The sequence below is a fragment of the Myotis nattereri genome, assembly GCF_964212035.1.
Source record: "Myotis nattereri genome assembly, chromosome: 13".
In the NCBI taxonomy this organism is placed as follows: domain Eukaryota; kingdom Metazoa; phylum Chordata; class Mammalia; order Chiroptera; family Vespertilionidae; genus Myotis; species Myotis nattereri.
The window spans coordinates 60,777,336-60,796,754 of NC_138088.1; the positions used below are offsets into that span (position 1 = coordinate 60,777,336).

The 19,419-nt window shown below is 60.8% G+C and overlaps 2 protein-coding genes across 2 annotated transcripts in view; one reads left to right on the plus strand and one right to left on the minus strand.

Moving 5' to 3' along the window:
- The window catches only part of LOC308528767 (scavenger receptor cysteine-rich domain-containing protein DMBT1), a gene marked incomplete at its 5' end in the record, with an annotated part of 40,079 nt that extends 34,680 nt beyond the window's left edge, over positions 1–5,399 (minus strand). Inside the window, 4 exons of the mRNA XM_081104544.1 lie at positions 848–1,172; positions 4,116–4,145; positions 4,698–4,730; positions 5,393–5,399. Coding sequence (XP_080960670.1) covers positions 848–1,172; positions 4,116–4,145; positions 4,698–4,730; positions 5,393–5,399 — 395 coding nt within the window. The remainder of the gene's footprint in view (positions 1–847; positions 1,173–4,115; positions 4,146–4,697; positions 4,731–5,392) is intronic.
- A 9,727-nt stretch (positions 5,400–15,126) lies between these two features.
- Positions 15,127–17,185, plus strand: LOC308528768 (uncharacterized protein C10orf120 homolog; the record flags this gene model as incomplete). Its single annotated transcript, XM_081104545.1, has 3 exons — positions 15,127–15,299; positions 15,741–15,816; positions 16,472–17,185. The coding sequence occupies 3 exons, from the start codon at positions 15,127–15,129 to the stop codon at positions 17,183–17,185; spliced, it is 963 nt and encodes a 320-aa protein (XP_080960671.1).
- Between the last annotated feature and the right edge of the window lie 2,234 nt (positions 17,186–19,419).

A 19,419-nucleotide genomic window follows, 5' to 3' on the forward strand; every position in this document is an offset into this window, starting at 1 on the left:
CCCCATGGTTTCTTCTAGTGGCAAAGTTACTTTAAAATTGCATAACTATAATTTTTCAACTGTTGTTTCACTGTCTGTTAAAAAAATCAGGCCTCACAGATTCAAGACAGATGATTTTCTGATCTAATCACTCTGGGACACAAATGGCAATTTTCTCTCAAATGAGTGATTTGTGGTGATTGACGGGCATAGTCACAGAAAACTATATCCTAAAGCCAGTGCCATTAATTACAGTCCTTCAATGGCCCCAGAGGAGTCCTGTCTTGCCCAGTAATCCAGTTCTGATCTGGGGAGGTTCCTGCACCTGGGCATGGTGTCCTGCTAGCGGATTTCCAAACCCTCTTTTGCTGATGTTACTCATCAGTGTTGCGCTCTCCTCCAGGCCACACCCTAAGCGGAGCCTGGGACCTCTCCGTAGGCAGCCGCCCCACAGAGGGGCTGTCAGGCCAGGGTGAGCAGGTTTCCTGAGAGCAGGAGGCCCAGGTCAACACCACAGAGCTGAGCTCTGAGCCCTCTCTGTGATGGTGGGCAGACGCAGAGACTGGGAAAGCCGGTTAGACTCCAAGTCAAATAGACCAACCAAACCAGCCCCTGTAAACTGCGCCAAGCTCGATTAGACAGGGTCGTTTCATTCCATTTCCACAGAAAGTATTAGCCGGGGTAGAGGAACTAGAGGTAGCACGGGGCCTAGAAATAGCCCATGGGTCTCACCTGGCGGGAAGGCGTCTGCCGCTAGAGGACCTGCGCGTGTGGAGAGGGAACCATCAGCCCCACAGGAGGCTCCGGCTCACTTCCCACTTCCTGTCAGAGCCCCTTCCGCCCACGAGTCCCGGAGAGAGTACACGACCCCTCACCGGAGCAGACGACCCCGGCGTCGTCCTCGTGGCCACAGCCGTGCGTGAACCAGGTGTCGTGGGCGCACAGGGCCAGGTGGCTCTCCTCACCGCTGCAGTGCACGTTGTCCAGGAGAATCTTCCCGAAGCCCGGCCCAAAGTGGGCGCCCAGCGGGGCAGACACCGCGCGGCCGCAGCCCAGCTGCCGGCACACCACCTGGGCCTCCCGCAGGCCCCAGCCGTCCCCGCACACCGACCCCCAGGCGCCCTGGTAGAACACCTCCACGCGCCCCGAGCACCTCCCGGTGCCGTTGGCGAGCCTCATCCTGGGCGGGTCGTCTGCGGAAACAACAATAAGGGTACATTTTGGAAACTTGCCTTTTGCACTCACCCTGTTTGCCCGGCTCCCAGATTCGGGGAAAGTTTTGATCACTCCCCACATATGAGCGCTCAGTACTCCCACCGCTGCGTGAGGTGCCCCTGGCGGTCGAGGCCACAGAGCGGGTCAGGTGGAACATGCGTTGCTGAGCCAGGACCTGCCCCCAGCCGGGCAGACATGAAACATCACAGATATATATTTATATCCATGGGGAAAGGCGCCCATTATGGGGTTTATTCAAAAAGATTCAACATCACAGCTGCTAAAAGCAGTAAAATCTACCTATAAATCTTTATAGCCATCAACACGGATCCACCTCAGAAACGTGACATGGAGTAGAGAATGCAAGGAGTGGATGACTGACGGGCACCGATACCATTGGTGAGAGAGAAAGCCACAATGACTCATAGAGCCGCACAAGTCGTATTTGTAAAAGTCTTAAGAATGAACAGGAACACACACACCACCTCCAGGGGTGCTTGTCTCTGAGGCAGAGGAAGAGAACGGGGGGATGGGCGTCTGGGGGCTCAAAGCTGCCTGTCATGTGCTATTCCTTGACAAGATGGAACCCAGGGTGACAAACTGTGAGCACCAGCCCGGAGGCACGGGGCATGGCTGTCCGCTCCCCTAGTCTCCTCACTGCCTGAACTTTCCAATGTGTCTGTGCAGCGGCAGGAAAGCGGGGTGCTCGGGCGCTCAGCCGGGTGCTGGGGGCGTGGTCCTCTCGCTCTGGCGGTGCAGCCCCACCCCCTCCCTGGCTGTCACGGCCTCCCCTGGGGCTCACGCGCACAGTGGCGTGTCCTGTGAGCCGGTGGCTGACCTGGCGGGCTGGGCCAAGGATCGTCGGCTTGACGACTCGAAGGAGGCGGGTCCATGGCAGGTGGCTCTAGAACGACACGGAAGCGGTGGTCAGGGCCACAACTCCTTCCCGAGACACAGATGAGACGCCGTCAGAGGACTCAGCTGCACCTGCTGAAGGGCCACCTGCCTGGCCATGAGCTCACAGAGGCTGGGGTCAAGTCCAGGCAGCAGAGCGGACGCTCCTAACGCCATCCTGCTTTCCCCAAATGCCTCGCCCCCTTTTTTTAAAAGCTAGTTTTCTGGGGGGTTAATCTCCCCCGAGGATATTTTTCCATTGATTTTTAGAGAGAGAGGAAGGGAGGGAGAGACAGAGAGAAACATCAGTGATGAGAGAGAATCATGGACCGGCTGCTTCCTGCACACCCCGCACTGGGGATGGAGCCCACAACCCAGGCCTGTGCCCTGACCTGGAATCGAACCGTAACCTCCTGGTTCCTAGGTTGATGCTCAACCCCTGAGCCCCGCCCGCGGGCATGGTGGTCTTTGACAGTAAAATTAGGGATAAACACAAATGGAAGCTGGACAGCGTGAATCCAGGCACCTCAGGGCCCCGTCCCCCTCTGCTCAGCATGCCCTCAGGCGGAATAGCAGTCACTAGCGATGGGCGGTGCAACTGAGCAGTTAAACTCGGTCAAAGGGGGTGGGAGGAGGAGGCGGGGGGGGGGGGCGGGGAGGCAGGGGGGGTTCCTACCTGGCGATGCTGAACGCGCCGCAGTCAGAGGAGGGAGCGGAGTGGAGCCGGCAGCAGGCAGCACTGCAATACAGACCCACCCGTCAGCCTGTCGCACGCGCCACGTCCGTGCTGCTCATCCGTTTACTTGGTTCCGTGGCGCCCACAGGCTGACGCGCCTCAGAGGGAAAGGAGGTCGGGGAGCGGGAGACCAACCACAGAGCTGGTCGGCACACAGGCCTGACATGTGGACACAGACAACAGTGTGGTGAGGGCTGGGGAGGGGCAGCAGCGGGGTGGACAGGACAAGGAGGACAGCTGTAAGACTTCCAACAATAAAGATAAATTTGAAAATAAAAATAATGAGAATTCTCCCCCAAAAGCTCTATCTAGTGTGGCTCAGTGGATAGAGCGTCGGCCTGCGGACTGAAGGGTCCCAGGTTTGATTCTGGTCAAGAGCACGTGCCCGATTGCGGGCTGGATCCCCAGTGGGGGGCGTGCAGGAGGCAGCCGATCCATGATTCTCCCTCGCATTTTAAAAAATGTTTTAATGATTTTAAAGAGAGCAGAAGGGAGCTGGAGAGAGAGAGGAATATCCATGATGCGAGAGAATCAAGGATCAGCTGCCTCCTGCAGGCCCCACACTGGGGAGCGAACCCGTAACCCGGGCCTGTGCCCTGACCGGGAATCAAACCCTGACCTCCTGGTTCCTAGGTCAACGCTCCACTCCTGAGCCCCGCCGGCCAGGCCACAAGCATTCTTAAAAGTGGAGCTGGAGGTTGGAGCGCCAGAGAGGAATTTGAAGACACGACGCTGCTGGCTTTGCAGCCGGAAGAAGGAGCGGAGCCCAGGAGGGGGCGGCCCCAGGACCCGGGAGAGGCAGGCGTGGTCCTGCCCCGCGGCCTCCAGGGGGACAGACCCTGGACAGCGATTTCACAGGTGAGACTCCTCCTGGACCCTGACCCCAGAGCCGAAGGCAGCGCTTGGGTGTGGCTCACGCACTGGGTTTGTGGGAACTGGTGGCCTCGGCACAGGACACGCAGAGCAGAATGAGCCGGTGTCACACGCGCTCGAACGCCGCCTCCTCCGCGGAACGGAGCGCGGCTGGGAACCGCTGAGCGAGCAGCGGCCGGAGCGACGCCGACAGGCGGCCTCGGACCCACTCACGCCCGACGCTTTCAGGACTCGTTCCAGACACAGGCAGCGCCTCCTCTCTGAGGACGGAGGGGATCTCGGGGCCCCGCCTGAGAACGAGCTCCCCACAAACTCAGCCACGGGGCGGCTGGGGGTCACCAGGGAAGGACCTCTTTCCTGAATTTGGAGGGACCGTGAGACCCTCCGGGGAGTCAGCACAGGGTGGGCGCCCTCTTACCTGACAGGATGGCGTCCGAGTCCCCGTTGTCTGTGGGCATGAGAGAAACGGAGGGGTTTTCATGTGATTAAAGGGGTGACGTTCACCCCACCTGCTTCTGAGCGTCAGCGCCGCCTAAGGGGACAGGTGGGAACGGACCCGAGGAACATGGGCCGGACAGTGCCGCCCGGGACATCACGGACGCTCGGAGGTGCTTGCCCATGGGATCGTTTTGAAGAGACCCCAGAGGCGACAGCTGCACCTCGGGGCCCTGAATGGCACACAGAGCAGCCCTCACCCCGGGCTGGAGAGCCACCTGCCGGTCAGGGCAGCGGTGCCCACCTGGGACCAGAGCCGGTGACCACGGCCTGTCCACATCCGAGCCCTTTCCCGGCCCCTGCCTCTCGGGACCCACGGGCGCCATCAGTCCTCCGGGCCCTCGGCGAACACGGCTGTTATCCGTGTCGCATACATGCATCTGCTACAGATTTCAAATGACCGGCACTGCCCACTGCGCGCCCTCCGCTGGCACCGGCCTCCTGCCTGCCCAGGGGCGCAGAGAATGGGAAGCGTCAGGCCGATGGGACAGAAGCACGAACTCACCCAGTGCCAGCTTTAGGCGCTCGGTCTCGGCGGCTACGGGGGAGAGAAGGTCACTTTAGAAAAGGGCCGTCCTGTCCTGGAAAAGCTTCAACCAAAGTAAGTTTCATCATGAAAGAATGTGACTCCAGGAATAAGAATGTCGGTTCTCCGGCCTTAGCTCAGAGGACTGTTCATTAACCATCACACACATACGTGATGAGCAGGACAGCGTGTCTGGCCACATGTGTCCCACTCCACTGTGCTGCGTGTTCCACCCTGCAGACTCCGTGACAACCGGGAGGCAAACACTCCTCGTGCCACGGAGCAGGTGGAGCCCGCGGCTAGGAGACAGGCGCGTTGATAGAACTCTAACCCCCACCCGACGACACAAAGGCATCGAGGGGGGAAAAAGAGAAACCAAAGATAAATGCAAACAAGCCAACCTCACCCCCCGCACGCGCACACACACACACACGCACACATACGCACACGTGCATGCACACACACCCACACCCACACACATGCACGCACACACACACACACACACACTTGGCGCCCAATGTCTGAGCTGTTTGAATGGACTTTGAAAACATACTAGTTACGTTAGTGCCACACAGAGAGAGTCCCCGGGCTGCAACCACGTGAAGCTCAACCGTGACCCGCTCACTGCTCTGGACCCACGAAGCCATTTCCTTCTTCCCATCACACACATGCACCTTTCATCGCGGCGAGCTGAATACCAGCCACGTGTTTGGTGGAAATTCATTTGTGTATGCGTGTGGCTGTGTGCACACATGTGCATGCATGTGAATGCACGTGCATGAGCACATGTAGGCGAGAGCATTGCATAGTGCATGTGTGTGAGTATATGTATGCAAGAGTGTGTGTGCATATGTATGGGTGTGTGTGTGGGGGTTTGCATATGTGGGGTGGGTGTGCATGTGTGTGGGTGGCTATGCATATGTGTGGGTGTGGGTGCATGTGTGTGTGGGTGTGCATGCGTGTGGGTGGCTGTGCATATGTGTGTGGGGGGGTGCATGTGTGTGTGGGTGTGCATGTGTGTGGGTGGCTGTGCATATGTGTGGGTGGGGGTGCGTGTGTGTGCATGTGTGTGTGGGTGTACATGCATGTGTGTGTGCGCGTGTGTATGGTGTGTGTGTGTGTGTGTGCATGTGCGTGTGTGGGGGTGGGAGGGGAGGTTGGCCCGTGGAGCTGTCAGCTTGCCGGCGGCACAGCAGGGCACAGCATGGCGGTGCTGAATGCCTGGCTGGGGCGAATGTGAGCAGGCGGCCAGGGGCCCAGCCCAGATCTGACACCACCGACTCCCACTCCGATCGAGACCGTGGCGCCAGGGGAAGCCCGGGCTGGGTGCCCCGGGGGCGGGGGGCTGTGGGCCGGAGGGAGGCGGGGAGGGGGGTGGCCAGTGTCGGGCCTGGAGGCAGAGCAGGTGTGCACCCAGCTGGGCAGATCGCAACTCGATCGCCTTGCGGTTTTAGAGAGATTTTAACTGTTTGCCTTGGCTCGTGCTGAGCAGATAAACTCTACGCAGGGGACAACCACACTCCGGGCACAGGCGTGGCTGTTCCCGGAAGCTCTCGGGGCCCGTTGTCTGGAGGTGCTTGTGCAACCCCTGAAGAGCCCACGAGCACCTCCAGGGCCGTATCGCATCGCTGATCCCACGCTCCTGGGAGCTCAAGGTCAGTCTGTAAGCTGCAGGGGGAAGTGCACACTCGGGGCAGAGGTGGCGCGAGCTCAGGTGGGGGAGGCGGGGGCGGGCGCAGCTGGAGCAGGGCCAGGCCGGCCCGAGACAACAGCTACTCCCCTGTGGCGCCTGCAAGGCCCCCGTGCCTCTCCAATCCCCTCGATGCCAGCAGCTCAGGAAACTTCCGAGACCCTGGCGTGCTTGTCCTGGAGGAGCGGGCAGCGGGCAGCAGTGGGGAGAGTCACGGGGGTTGTTTTCCATTCACTCTGACCATTTCTGAGTGCCTGCTGCTGTGCCCGCGGTGCGGGAAGCGGGCCCGTGTCGCCCCCTGTGCCCTCGGTGGGCAGGGTTGGCTGGGAGTCAGGACAGGGCAGAGCAAGGAGAGGGCTGAGCCCTCCTATCGAAGGCCCAGCTCAGGGTAACGGATCGCCCCGTTTTGGTCGGTTTCGCACGGGGACTTCATTTCTTAGGGGGATGGGAGGAGTGGGCAGGACAAGAGGTGACATTGACCTTCCTGCCCAGGGATCTGCTCGGGGCTGTTTCCAACGCATCATCCACCATCGAGTCGTTACCAAGGTGTTGTCTTAAGAGAATCGCTGGATTTTAGGGAGCTTTTCCCCAGTTCCCAGCAATCTTTAAACTCACTGTCCCAAACTGGGGGTTGTCTCCATCCCCCAACTCACACACACACACACACACACACACACACACACACACACACACACGTCTATTCTAAATCCCTTTAAAAACACATTTTTTGATTGATTTCAGAGAGGGAGAGGGAGGGAGAGACAGAAACATCAACGATGAGAGAGAATCATCAATCAGCTGCCTCCTGCATGCCCCCTACTGGGGATGGAGCCCACAACCCGGGCCTGTGCTCTGACTGGGATCGAACCTGGGACCTTCAGCCCACAGGCTGATGCTCTATCCACTGAACCACACCAGCATGGAAAGCCCCATGCGTTTTGCACATACGCTTGGCACAGCCTCCCTCTCTCCCCGAGCGCCCGCCTGCTCGGTGCTGGTCAGCTGGAGAAAAGCACCCCTTCCCTCTGGCTTGTAACAAAGCTGCGTCGCCCTGACCGGTGTGCTCAGTGGCTAGAGCGTCGGGCTGCGGACTGAAGGGTCCCGGATTCGATTCCGGTCAAGGGCATGTACCTGGGTTGCGGGCACATCCCCAGTAGGAGATGTGCAGGAGGCAGCTGATCGGTGTTTCTCTCTCATCGATGTTTCTGACTCTCTGTCTCTCTCCCTTCCTCTCTGTAAAAAAAATCAATAAAATATATTAAAAAAAAAAAAGAAATAAAAGGAGAGAGATGTTCAGGTTAGGAGACTTCATGAATCAAATCTAGATAATTTCATGTCACGTCAACTGTTTCAGGTGAAGGTATTCTTTTGTGGTACATTTTTCAACGCCTTCAGCAACAGGAAAGAAATCGTGACGGTAATTCAGTACCTCCACTGCCTCATGTCAGCGTGCGGGCCAGAGGGCACGTCGAAGCCCTGAGGTGCCCCGGCCAGCACGCCTCCTCCTTCTTTTAAAAAAATATTGATTTTTTGGAGCCCTGACTGGGATTGAACCCAGGACCCTACAGGGGTTCAAAAATTGATATTTTATTGATTTCAGAGAGAGGAAGGGAGAGGGAGAGGACAGAGAAGCATCCGGATGAGAGAGAATCACTGATTGGCTGCCTCCTCCATGCCCCCCCTGCCCCCGGGGATCAAACCCGCAACTGGGCACGTTCATGGGTCCACGCTCAACCCCTGAGCCACGCCGGCTGGACCAAGTGCTCCTTCTGTTCCCATCTCTCTCCAGAACCCTAAGTACAGAGCCCCCCTTTTACAGAGCAGCGCATGGGCCAGTGCCTCGCCCACAGAACAGAACCACAGAACACCCTTGACCCAGCACCCCCAAACCCACAAGCACCGCTAAGCACTCGGGGACCGGCACAGCAACGTCTCCCTCCGTGGCTGGATTGCATCCAACACGGGAAAGGCCCTCGTGGTCTGGATTTCATTCTAGCTTCCCCACAGCGGGTTGGGGGGCTCTGGGGGGCACCCACACTTGCCCTGTCCTCCCGGGGACAGGCAGGAGCAAGGGGCTCGGGCACCCACGGCTGTACCTGTTTCGAGTAGAAAAACTCCAGGCAGGAGCAGCAGCCCCAGGAGCGGGGCCGGGCAGCCCATGGCGGGAGGTGTCCAGCTGCTGCAGGACGGGCCGGCGGCCTTATATGCTCCCGGGCTCCCGGGGCGGCCGTGCAACTCGATGCCCTTCGCCGGGATTGGAGGGCGGTGCACTCACTGCGGGAGAAGGTGGTGCTACCTGCTGGAGGCCCCGCTCCGCTCCGAGCGGAGTGGGTGGGAGGTGCGGCTGGAGGGGTGGGAGGCAGGTGGTGAGCTGATCCGGCTGGGCAGGGGGGACCCCGAGTTCCAGGAGCCCTGGAGGTCCCTGACGCCCCGTTTCCTCCCGCCTGCAGCACTGCCTCGGGGAGGAAGCGGCTGGAATGGACTCATCTTTCAACACCCACGCCCGCCTGTCCTTCATCCTCGAAGTTTCTCCTCGTTCCCGACCACAGTCGCGAGTTCCCGCCGCGCCCACCGGCCCTCCCTGCGAACCCCGAGCCCGTCGGCCTTACTGAGAGTTCACGGCTCTGAGTCTACTTCCCCCTCTAGCTTGTCGCCCTTTGAGGGACGGGCGTCCCTTGAGCTGCTCGCTGGGCCTGCGGGCGGCCTCGCTCCCTTAGCACGAGGCCTGGGACTGCACATCCGCGGACGAGCCCCGGGGGACGCACTCACACCTGATGCTCGCCAGACGAGCGCTCCCCCAGCACCCACTTTACTTCGCACTTGGCTTCCAGGAGCACGTCAGCCCGCGGCCTGAGGTCTCTCCTCCGCTCGGAGCCCCGAGGCGAGGTTTCCGACAGAGCGCACGCCTCCAGGCAGGTGTCACCCTAACCCCTGCGAACGCGACGGGCGAGGGCAGGCGGTGCACAGACGCGGGGCCGGGATTGTGGAAAGACGCTGAAAGGAAGTGCTTTCCAACCAAATACTCCAGCTGCTCTTACCTGGGAAGACCACTCGCTCAGTGGTTAGCGTTTCGGCCTGCGGACTGGAAGGTCCCGGGTTTGACTCTGGTCAAGGGCACGCACCGCGGTGGCAGGCTCGATCCCGGGCCCTGGTCGGGGTGCGTGTGGGAGGCAAGCGATCAATGCGTGTCTTCACATCGCTGTGTCTCTCCCCCTCCCGTCCCCTCTCTCTAAAAACCAATGGGAAGTGTCCAAAGGCCACTCTGCAGGTTGGGAACCCACCGTGCCAGTCACCACGACCTGCAGGAATGGCTTCTGGCTCCTCGTGTGTCGACACCCAAGGTCAGCCAGGCCCACTCTGCTCACGATGGGCTAGCACGACCCGGGGCAGGGGGGCTGGAGCCGGCCTGCAGCTCGAAGGGCCTGGGTCCTGTTTCCTCCGCTGTGACCGAGGGAACGCACTTCATCTCACCAGCTTCGCTTCCTCATCCCAAAAGGGGGAGACAGTACGACTCCCCCGCCCCCCGTTTCCTTCAGAGGGTACTGGGCGGAGTCATTAAAAGTAGGCGTCTGCAGGAGATGCTTCTTTCTCAATAGATGTCCCTGTGACAGAGGTTTTGAGCTTGTCTTTCCTTTTAAAATATGTTTTTACTGATTTCAGAGAGGGAGAGAGAGACAGAAGCATCAACGATGAGAGGGAATCATGGATCGGCTGCCTCCTGCACGCCTCACACCGGGATCGCCCCCGCCTGAGCCACACTGGCCGGGCGGTTTTGAGCTTTTCTAACAGTCTCGCTGTCGTTAATCATAAACCAGGTGAATTTATCCAAGGCGGGAAGAGCCAGGCACCCGGGGAGAGAGAGCGCGGCACAGACAGAAGAAATGGAGCTGGGACGCGAGCTCACAGCCAGACGGGGGCTGCTGGCTTTTCTGTAACTCGTCTCCCCTCGGAAGCCCTTCTGTCTAGGGCAGAGGGTACTGTGCAGCTGAAGTGAAGTTTCCGTACGTGGAGTAAAGTACATTAACAGTCATGCAAGTCCTTATATCTGCCCCGCACTTGCTACCACTGAGGGTTTCACATTCATTCTTTCTTCTTTTTCAAAATCTCTTTGGCATCTAATGGTGCCTATTAGATGCTTGAACACCCAACTGACGGGCGCTCGCATTGTGGTCAGGCCAGAGCCCCCGACTAAACCAAATGCATGTGCTCACTTCCTAGCACCCCAGCGGCAGCCGCCAGTCAGCGTTACAACACGTTTTGTGGGCTAATTCATTTTCTTGGACATTATTTCATTTTAATTCTTTTCATCGTCCTGTGAGTTAGCAGAACATAAGGCTTATCTCCGCCTTTATAGGCGGGAAACTGACTCGGGGAGAAATGGACCCCCCCCCCCCCGCCCGAGGTCAGCTGGGGCGGGACTGAGCTGCAGGCCAAGGGCTCGGGCTGCCTGTGCGCGTGCGCTCTGTCTCTGTTCTTCAAAAGCCATGTGAGCCCGGCCTGCGTGGCTCGTGGTTGAGCGTCGACCTATGAACCAGGAGGTCACGGTTCGATTCCTGGTCTGGGCACAGGCCTGGGTTGCAGGCTCATGCCCAGTAGGGGGCGTGCAGGAGGCAGCTGATCCAGGATTCCCTCCCATCATGGATGTTTCTCTCTCCCCCCCCCCCCCACCCCCGCGTTCCATAAACATATATTTAAAACTCTTAACCATTGGTTTCTGGTTCACAGAACCAACGGGCTCACACACGGGTGCAGCACAGCCACGCGCGCCCAGCGCCCTTTGGAGACTCCAGCCCGGGCCTCTCTGGCCTCTTCCCCGGACTCGGGTCCGAGGCACCAGTTGAAGGTCAGAGAAATGTACTCCTCCGGGTTAGATCCCAAAGATCCGCTGGGAGTCCTGCCCTCTCACCCCCCGGGAGCTCCAGTATCTTGGGAGCCGCTGCCAGCGAGGGATTTAAGATAAGACCTTCCTGTGTGTGCATGACTCACGCAGTTTTCTTGGCACGCACCCCGAAGCCTGCTCAGAGGGCCGGGCGCCTCCGGGGGGCGTCTCAGGGGAGGCCGGGGGTCGGAGGTCGGCGGGGGCGAGCGCAGGGACCACCGTCTGTACAGCCTCTCGGGATGTGGAGCGGCTCAGCCCTTAAGACGCCTCTTAGCTCCCACCTCGGTGTGTGGGAAAGACCGTGGTTCCCTCAGACGTCAGAAAACCCGGGAGCCGGTGGGACGCTTCCAGGGCGAGAACCTGCCCCGCGGGAAGGGAGGCCTGGGGGAGGGCATGCCTGCATTTAATGAAACACGAGGAGGCTGCACGCCAAGAGGATGGTGATATCGGCGAGGTTTCCGAGAAACCGTGGGTGATGCAGGATGGAGACCTGCCGCCGCCGGCACGGGCCGCTGTCCCTGCGCCGCCGCAAAAAGGGGGCACGTCTTTCTTACTGTGAGCAGGGAGCCCCCTGAGGGCCCCCCACCACGTGGAGCCCCAACCCCTTTCCTGGGCCAGAACTCTCCAACGCAAACTGTCAGGACAGCAGTGAGTCAGGGGCTGAGACAGACCTGCTATTTCCAGGATCACCCTGCTCAGCACAGCGGGTTACTCCACTGCTCATCTGCTTTGGGGTTTTTTGGTTTGTTTTTTTATTTGTTATTATTATTTTTTAAAGATTTTTAAAAATTGATTTCAGAGAGGAAGGGAGAGGGAGAGCTAGAAACATCAATGATGAGAGAGACTCACGGATTGGCTGCCTCCTGCACGCCCCACACTGGGGATCGAGCCAGCAACCCGGGCCTGTGCCCTGAGCGGGAATTGAACCCTGACCTCCTGGGTCATAGGTTGACGCTCAACCCCTGAGCCACACGAGCCGGGCTGATCTGGTTTGCTTTGGAAGCAGATGCCTTCTAGGACTCTGACGCCATTTAAAATGTATCCGCGTATTTAAATGAGGGCATAGAGCGCTCATAGGCCCGCGCCTACACGCAATGCACGGTCGATATTCGTGATTATCAGTGTTCATCTCGGGGCGTCCTGATTGAGACAAGCCGTCCCTGGCGGGCACGCAGCGGGCACTGCCCCCGCCGCCCGTCTTCTCCTGCGGCGTTTCCGCAGCTTGTGCTCAACTCCAATCTCCTTATCAGACCAATTTGCACGGTCCAGTCGCCACACCGCCTCCTGGGAATCGAAGCTCAGATTATCCTGAGCTGGGCGGGCCTATGTTTTGTTTTGCTTTTTCTACCTGGAATAGTGTGACCTTGGGCACATCATTGGAACTTGCCAGCACACCGGCTCCTTTGTCTGAGATGCCCCAAACGGGCCTCCTCGCGCTGCCAGTCACGCTGGGGACAAGGAGTTCAGTCGCGAAGGCCCCTGGCGGGGCGGGCAGAGCCCTGGGCCAGGGGCCAGGGGAGGGAGGGCGGGGGGACGGGACAGGGAGAAGCCGAGGGCCAGAGCAGCGCCTCAGCCCGGGCGCTGGGTGCGGCCAGATGTCGGGGGGCTGCGTGAGGCCACGAGGGGATGAGGAACCCGGGCTCCAGGGTGAAGGACCCTCCCTGCACCACGGCAGGTTTCGCCTCCTCCCACCTCCTGGCAAAGGCCAGCGGTGCTGGCTCCTGGGGAAGCCGGGCGGTGGGGGGTCAGCCCTCCTCCCACCCTGATGCCTACAGCCAAGCAGAGGCCTCCCACCCCGAGCCTCCCCGGAGGGCGCCGAGCCCACCCCGCCTTGCCCACCTCCTCCTGCTCCTGGCCGGGCAGTTCGCAGAGTCGGGTCCCTGCCCGACGTCACCAAAACCCGGGGAGGGAAGCACACGCTGGGTCCAGATCTGTGCACATCTCCTCTGCAGACGCACAGCTTGCCCCGCAGGAGGTCCTCGGAGCCCCTGGCTGGGGAGTCTCCCAGGTTGTCATAGCACCGAAGCCCCTTCTTCTCCTGCCAGAACGGGGCGTGTCCCGTGCACTGACCTCCCGTAGGCCTGTGCCACCCCCACTGTGAGCCTTCCCAAAGGGGGACCCGGCTAGGCCATTTCTGTTCTGTTGTTGTTAATTCTCCCCCAAGGGTATCTTTTCCATTGAATTTTAGAGAAAGGAAGGAAGGAAGGAAGGAAGGAAGGAAGGAAGGAAGGAAGGGAGGAAGGAAAGAAGGAAGGAAGGAAGGAAGGAAGGGAGGAAGAGCGGGAGGGGAGAAGAGAGAGAGAGAAACATTGATGTGAGAGAGACGCATAGATTGGTTGCCTCCCACATGAGCTCAGATCAGGGCCAGGAGGTGGAATCTGCAACCCAGGTACATGGCCTTGACCAGGAATCAAACCCACAACCTTTCGGGTGCATAAGTGGACGCCCTAACCACGGAGCCACGCTGGCCAGCACTGCCTGGTTCGTCTCTAGCCTCACCCTCTAGTGGAGAGTTGAGCTCACGGCGCGCCCAAGGGCACATGCACGTGCCCCAGAGAGTGGGTGAGCGGCTGGGCCCAGAGGAAGGGTCCTGGGGCCAGTGGTCGCCCTCAGAGAGCGGCACCTGTAAGCAGACAGGCACCGCCTGACCCCCGTCACCGGCCTCTCTCCTGGAGGTTTGCCAGACACGTCAATGCTCGCAGAACACGCAGAGCACGTGTTCGATGGCCACCCCGCCGGCACAGGGCGCTTCTGCAGGTGAGAGAAACACAAGTGGGACGCTCGCCCCACACCAGCCGCGGGCCAGGCCATCCTGTCGCTGCGGCCACACGGAGGGCGCCAGCCAGGCCGTGGCCTCTGCTACCCGGTGGCTCCCGTCGCCCGGGGACCCAGCTCTGCCACCAGACCCTGGCTGGAGCGAGCACCCCAGACCCGCTGAGCTGGGTGGGACGGGACGCCCTCCCGGGGGGCCCACTGCTTCCCCCACACTGTCCTTTCAGTAGCTGACTTCTCGGACGCCCACGGAGCAGTGCAGACAGGGGACAAAGCTGCAGCAGACGCCTTGGGGACGGGACACAACAAGACAGAATGGAGACGAGCCTGCCTCGCCCACCGCTGCCCTCAGGGTGGCAGAACCGCCGGTGCTGACGGCTGCGGCTCCAGGGGGGAAGGGGCTTTTCTGTCCTTGCTTTTAAATTTATTCTATTTTTTTTCTTGATTCCAGAGAGGAAGGGAGAGAGAAAGAGAGAGAGAGAGAGAAAGAGAGAGAGAGAGAGAGAGAGAGAGAGAGAGAGAGAGAGAGAGAAACATCCATGGTGAGAGAGAATCACGGATCAGCTGCCCCCTGCATGTCCCCCACTGGGGATCGAGCCTGCCACCCGGGCATGACCGGGAATCGAACCCGGACCTCCCGGTTCCTAGGTCGAGGCTGCACCGCTGAGCGGCACGGCCGGGCTCTCCTGTTTTGTTTGTTCTGGGTTTCAGGAGGCCCGACAGGCAGGAGGCAGCCTTGCGGACACAGGGAGCTGCCCATCGCCCTGGCTCCTGCCGCTGTGGGCGCAGCGGGACCAGCAGGACCACAGGTGGATTTGCCTGGCGCCGTCTCCACGCCGGACGGGCCCAGGAAGCGGTTATGTAACGATAAGGGAACCCACAGGGCACCTCCCTCTGGAAGCTGGCGGTGGCTCTGAGCCACTCAGCCAGGGCTCAGACCTCACAATCACTCCCAGGGGCCGGTTATGATGCAAGAACCATGTGAGCCCACCCCTGGGCTCCCATGAAACTGCCTGAGGAAGAGCCACTCCAGCCCCGACACCTTCCACCTGGCCTGTGGCCAGGCCATGCTCAGTGAATGGGAGGACGGTGGCCAGAAGGCTGGGCAGGAGAGGGGTACAGACCCCCGGGCCCCAGAGCGGAAGCCCCTGAAGAATGGGGTGCTGAGCACAGTTGAGTCCGTCAAGGACCAGGACCCCCTGTGCTGCCGCGGGGACCGAGCCTCCGCTGCCCCTGTGGGGTGAGTGCCCGCTCCTTCCCGCCCCCCCCTGCCCCCCGGCCTCCAGGCTGCGTGGTGGCCCCCAGCCCGTGCCCGGAGGATCCCCGCCCGCAGCCTCGCCTGGCTCTGCGAAATCACCCTTTGTGAGGTTTCCATCCCAAAGGGAGCGCTAGGGAGCCCCTTTCGGAAGTTTATTTTTTAAATCCTCCCCGAGGATGTTTTCCCACTGATTTTAGAGAGTGGGAGAGGGAGGGAGAGACAGAGAGAAACACGTCGACGGGTTGCCTCCTGCACGAGCCGCCACCAGGGTCTGGGCCAGGGAGGAGCCTGCAACTGAGGTGCATGCCCTTGACCAGAATTGAACCCAGGACCCTTTGGTCCACAGGCCGATGCTCTACCCACTGAGCCAACTGGCCAGGGCCTTTCCCAGAGTTTTAACGCACCTGCCTCTCCACCTCCCAGGACATGGACCAAATTCCACACATCAGACCCCAGCATCGCCCCCGGGAAGTACTCCCCGCTGGAGAAAGAGATCCTGGTAAGTGCCCTGACCTTTGGGGGGAGGGGGGCGGCTACTGAGGGCGGCGGTCACCCCGGGGGAGCCGGAGGTTCCCAAACAGCCGTGGTAGAGACGGAAGTCTCCCAGTCAGGGCGCAGGCTGGCCGAGGTGGCCCGTGGCTTCGGCGCTGGCGGAGCAAAGTGCCCCGTTGTTCCAGCGCCCCGGGAGGACTAGGGCGGCAGGGTCCCGGGCAGAGGCGCCTCGCCTGAGCCTTACCTGGCGCCAGCGGCTCTCACAGGGACGGTTCCGGAGGCCGCCCAGGGGCCCCGTGAGTCACACCATTCCTTCCAGTCCATGTGGGCAAGGAGAGTCCAGCCCAGGCTGGTGTGGCTCAGTGAATAGAGCGTCGGCCTGCAGACTGAAGGGTCCCGGGTTCGATGCCTGGTCAGGGCACATGCCCAGTTTGTGGTCTCAATCCTCAGTGTGCGGCTTCCTCTCTGAAATCAATAAAAATATATTTAAAAATAAATAAAAGAAAGACACCATTAAAAAAACAAGGAGAGCTGGGATTTGAACCCAGGCTTGTCTGGCCCCAAAGGTGCGCCCTTTGCCCCCCACACAGGGCCTCGGGCACGCGGGGCGGCGGCGGGAGGAGGGCGTCCCGGGCTGTGCTCACGGCCTGTCTGGTGGCCAGCGTCTAGGTGGCGTGCACACCGTGGCCTCGAGAAGGTTCCTGACGCACAAGCAGGAGGAGGAGCGGAAGATGCTCCGGGAGCTGCAGCTGCGGTCGTCGGACTACAAGCAGGTGCTGGAGTACAGGAAGCAGTTCCCCCCGACCTTCGCCCCCTGCGGGCTCCTGAAGAAGATCTGGACGGCCAAGGGGACGGTGTCCCCGGAGGAACTCCGGGCGCCGCCGCGCGAGAGGCAGGACATCTGCAGGCACGTGGAGCGCATGCAGTTCGCGCGGGCGCTGAGGACCCGGCCGCTGCCCGCCATCCAGAGGGCTGGGTCCCCCGGCGGCCCCCCCGCGGCTGGAGGCGAGGACGCGGTGGCCGGCCAGGCCCATGGGGATGCCGCGCCCGGGGAGAGCGAGGACACCACCGCAAAAAGACAAGAGATCAAAATGAGTGTCATTTTCAAGCCCAAAGAGCCCCCCAAACCGCTCACCTACCAGCCCAATGAGCTGAGGCCGTTCTTTGCCACCAAGAAAGCGGAGCGGTCCATCGCCGGCTTCACCAACCGCAGCCTCTTTCGCTTGGCGGACTTCCCGGGGGACCTCCTGCTCATGAACCAGGACTTCATCTCGCGAGGCCTCCACCCCAGCGACATGGCCCATGCCGGCCACCGCCCCGAACAGGAGGGTGTCTGGAGAGAGCCCCCGGGCAAGACTGTGTCTCACCAGCATTAAAGCTTTATTGATTCCCCTCGCGGCACCCAGTGTCCAGGCCACACTGTTCTCGCAGCTCTGTCTGTCCAGGAGCCTTCCCCCCTCCCCCCCCCTCTTCTTTGGGACCCATCTCCTGGGGGTCAGGGGGGGACCCTCAACCTAAGACCCACCTGCTAAGGCTTCCTGGTGTCAGGCCGTTCCTGGCTCTCAGCTCCCACCTCCTGCCCAGGGCCTGTATCAGCTGAAACAAATCACCCCGAAAAGTAGCGGCTTAAAACAGGGGTTGTTAATTTGGCTTGTCATTCTGGGTCAGCAACCTAGGCTGGGCTCCGCCGGATGGTCCTCCTGGTTTCTGCGGGGCGCCCGGGGGCTGCAGTCAGCTCCTTATGGGTTGACAGCGATCAGCTGGGGCTGATGGGAGTGCAGGGCCAGGTGGCCCCCCAGCAGGCTGGCAGGCGTGTTCACAGGCCGTGGCCGGATCCGAGACAGTAAATGGAAGTTTGCAAGGTGCCTTGAAGTCAAGACTGAACGGGCACGCACCACGGTGCCACAGCCTGGCAGTCAGAACACGACCAAGGCCAGTCCGGGGCAAGGGCGGCCAGTGGGCTTCCGCTCCCTCTCTCTCTGTCTCTGTCCTTCTAGTTAATGTATTTTTTTAAAAAAATATTTTTACTGATTTCAGAGAGGAAGGGAGAGGGAGAGAGAGATAGGAACATCAATGATGAGAGAGAATCACCAATCGGCTGCCTCCTGCACGCCCCACACTGGGAATGAGCCCACAACCAGGGCCTGTGCCCTGACGGGGAATTGAACCCTGACCTCCTGGTTCATAGGTTGACGCTCAGCCACTGAGCCCCACCGGCCGTAATGTATTGATTTGAGAGAGAGAGAGAGAGGAAGAGAAAGAGGGAGAGAGGAACATGGACCCATTGCTCCACCCATGAATGCTCTGATTGGTTAATTCCTGACCGGGAGGGACCACAGACCCCGGTGTAACGGGTGACTCTCCAACCAACTGAGCCGCCGGCCACGTAGACGTCATGTCTTCCTGGGAGAAATGGCGTCACGCTGCCAAGGGGGTGGACACAGGGAGGCGGGTCAGGGTCCCGGTGACCAGTCGCTCAGAGCCTGGAGCCGGGCCGCGTCCGCCCAGAGGGGCCCCTTCTCCCCTGAAATCACAGATCCACCTGCCCTCGCGCGGAGGACGCAGGCGAAGCTGGGCGCCCGAGTCAGCTTCAGAGGAAGCCTGTGGCTCATGCTGGCGCCTGCTGCTCGGGGCTCCTTGGGCTCAGGGGCTGGTGCGGGGGGAGGGGGACGTGCGCATTCCCAGGGCAGGATGGGAAACCGGGGTCCTGACCTCCTCACCCAGCAGCCCGGGCTGGCTTCTCTCCCGTTTGGGCAGATGCACTGCCTTTGGGAAGGCGCCCCGGGCCTTGTCTCCTCCCAGGTCCTGGGGCCACCTGTCCGTCCGTTCCTCCCTGGAGCCACATGCAGGCCGGCTGAGCCCTCGCCCCAGGCCCGTGGGGCCCAGGAGGGGGCGTCCGCCTTCAACCCTCCAGCCCCCCAGCCCCCCAGCCCTCCAGCCCCCAGCCCCCAGGCCCCCAGCCCCCAGCCCCCAGCCCCCCAGCCCCCCAGCCCCCAGCCCCCCAGCCCCCCAGCTCCCCAGCCTCCCAGCCCGCCAGCCCCCCAGCCTCCCAGCCCCCAGCCCCCAGCCCCCAGTCCCCCCAGCCCCAGGCTGGAGACAACGTGAGACCCAGAGGGGAAAGCGCCCTGGCCAGGCAGAGGCGCCCCTGTTGCTGTGATGTTGGCACATTTATGCTCAGAGGGGAGCGTCCATCCCCATGGGGTCCGGCCCACTCAGCAATTCCCAGGCTCCCCATGGCTGCTCCTGGGGGCGCGGCTCCTGGGGGGCGGGGTGACCCCTCGTGGACACTGTGTGGGTGACAGGGCCGGCTGCTCTCCTCTCTTGGCCTCTGATTGCTTTTTATTTTGAAATTTTGTCTTTTGGGTTTTTGCCTCCTTTTTCAATAGATTCTTATTGTTGACAGTCTTACCGATGTCTCCCAGCTCCCCTCCCCCTCTCCCCAGCCCCCTCCCCCGATGGCCGTGCCATGGCTCTGCCTATAGGCCTATGAGTTCTTTGGTTTATCTCTTCTTCTCCCCCCTCCCCACACACATCGAGGTGCCAGTCTGTTCCGTGCTGGTCCCGACCCCAGGAATGATGGTGGCGCCCGCACGCTGGCCTTTCTCTCCCC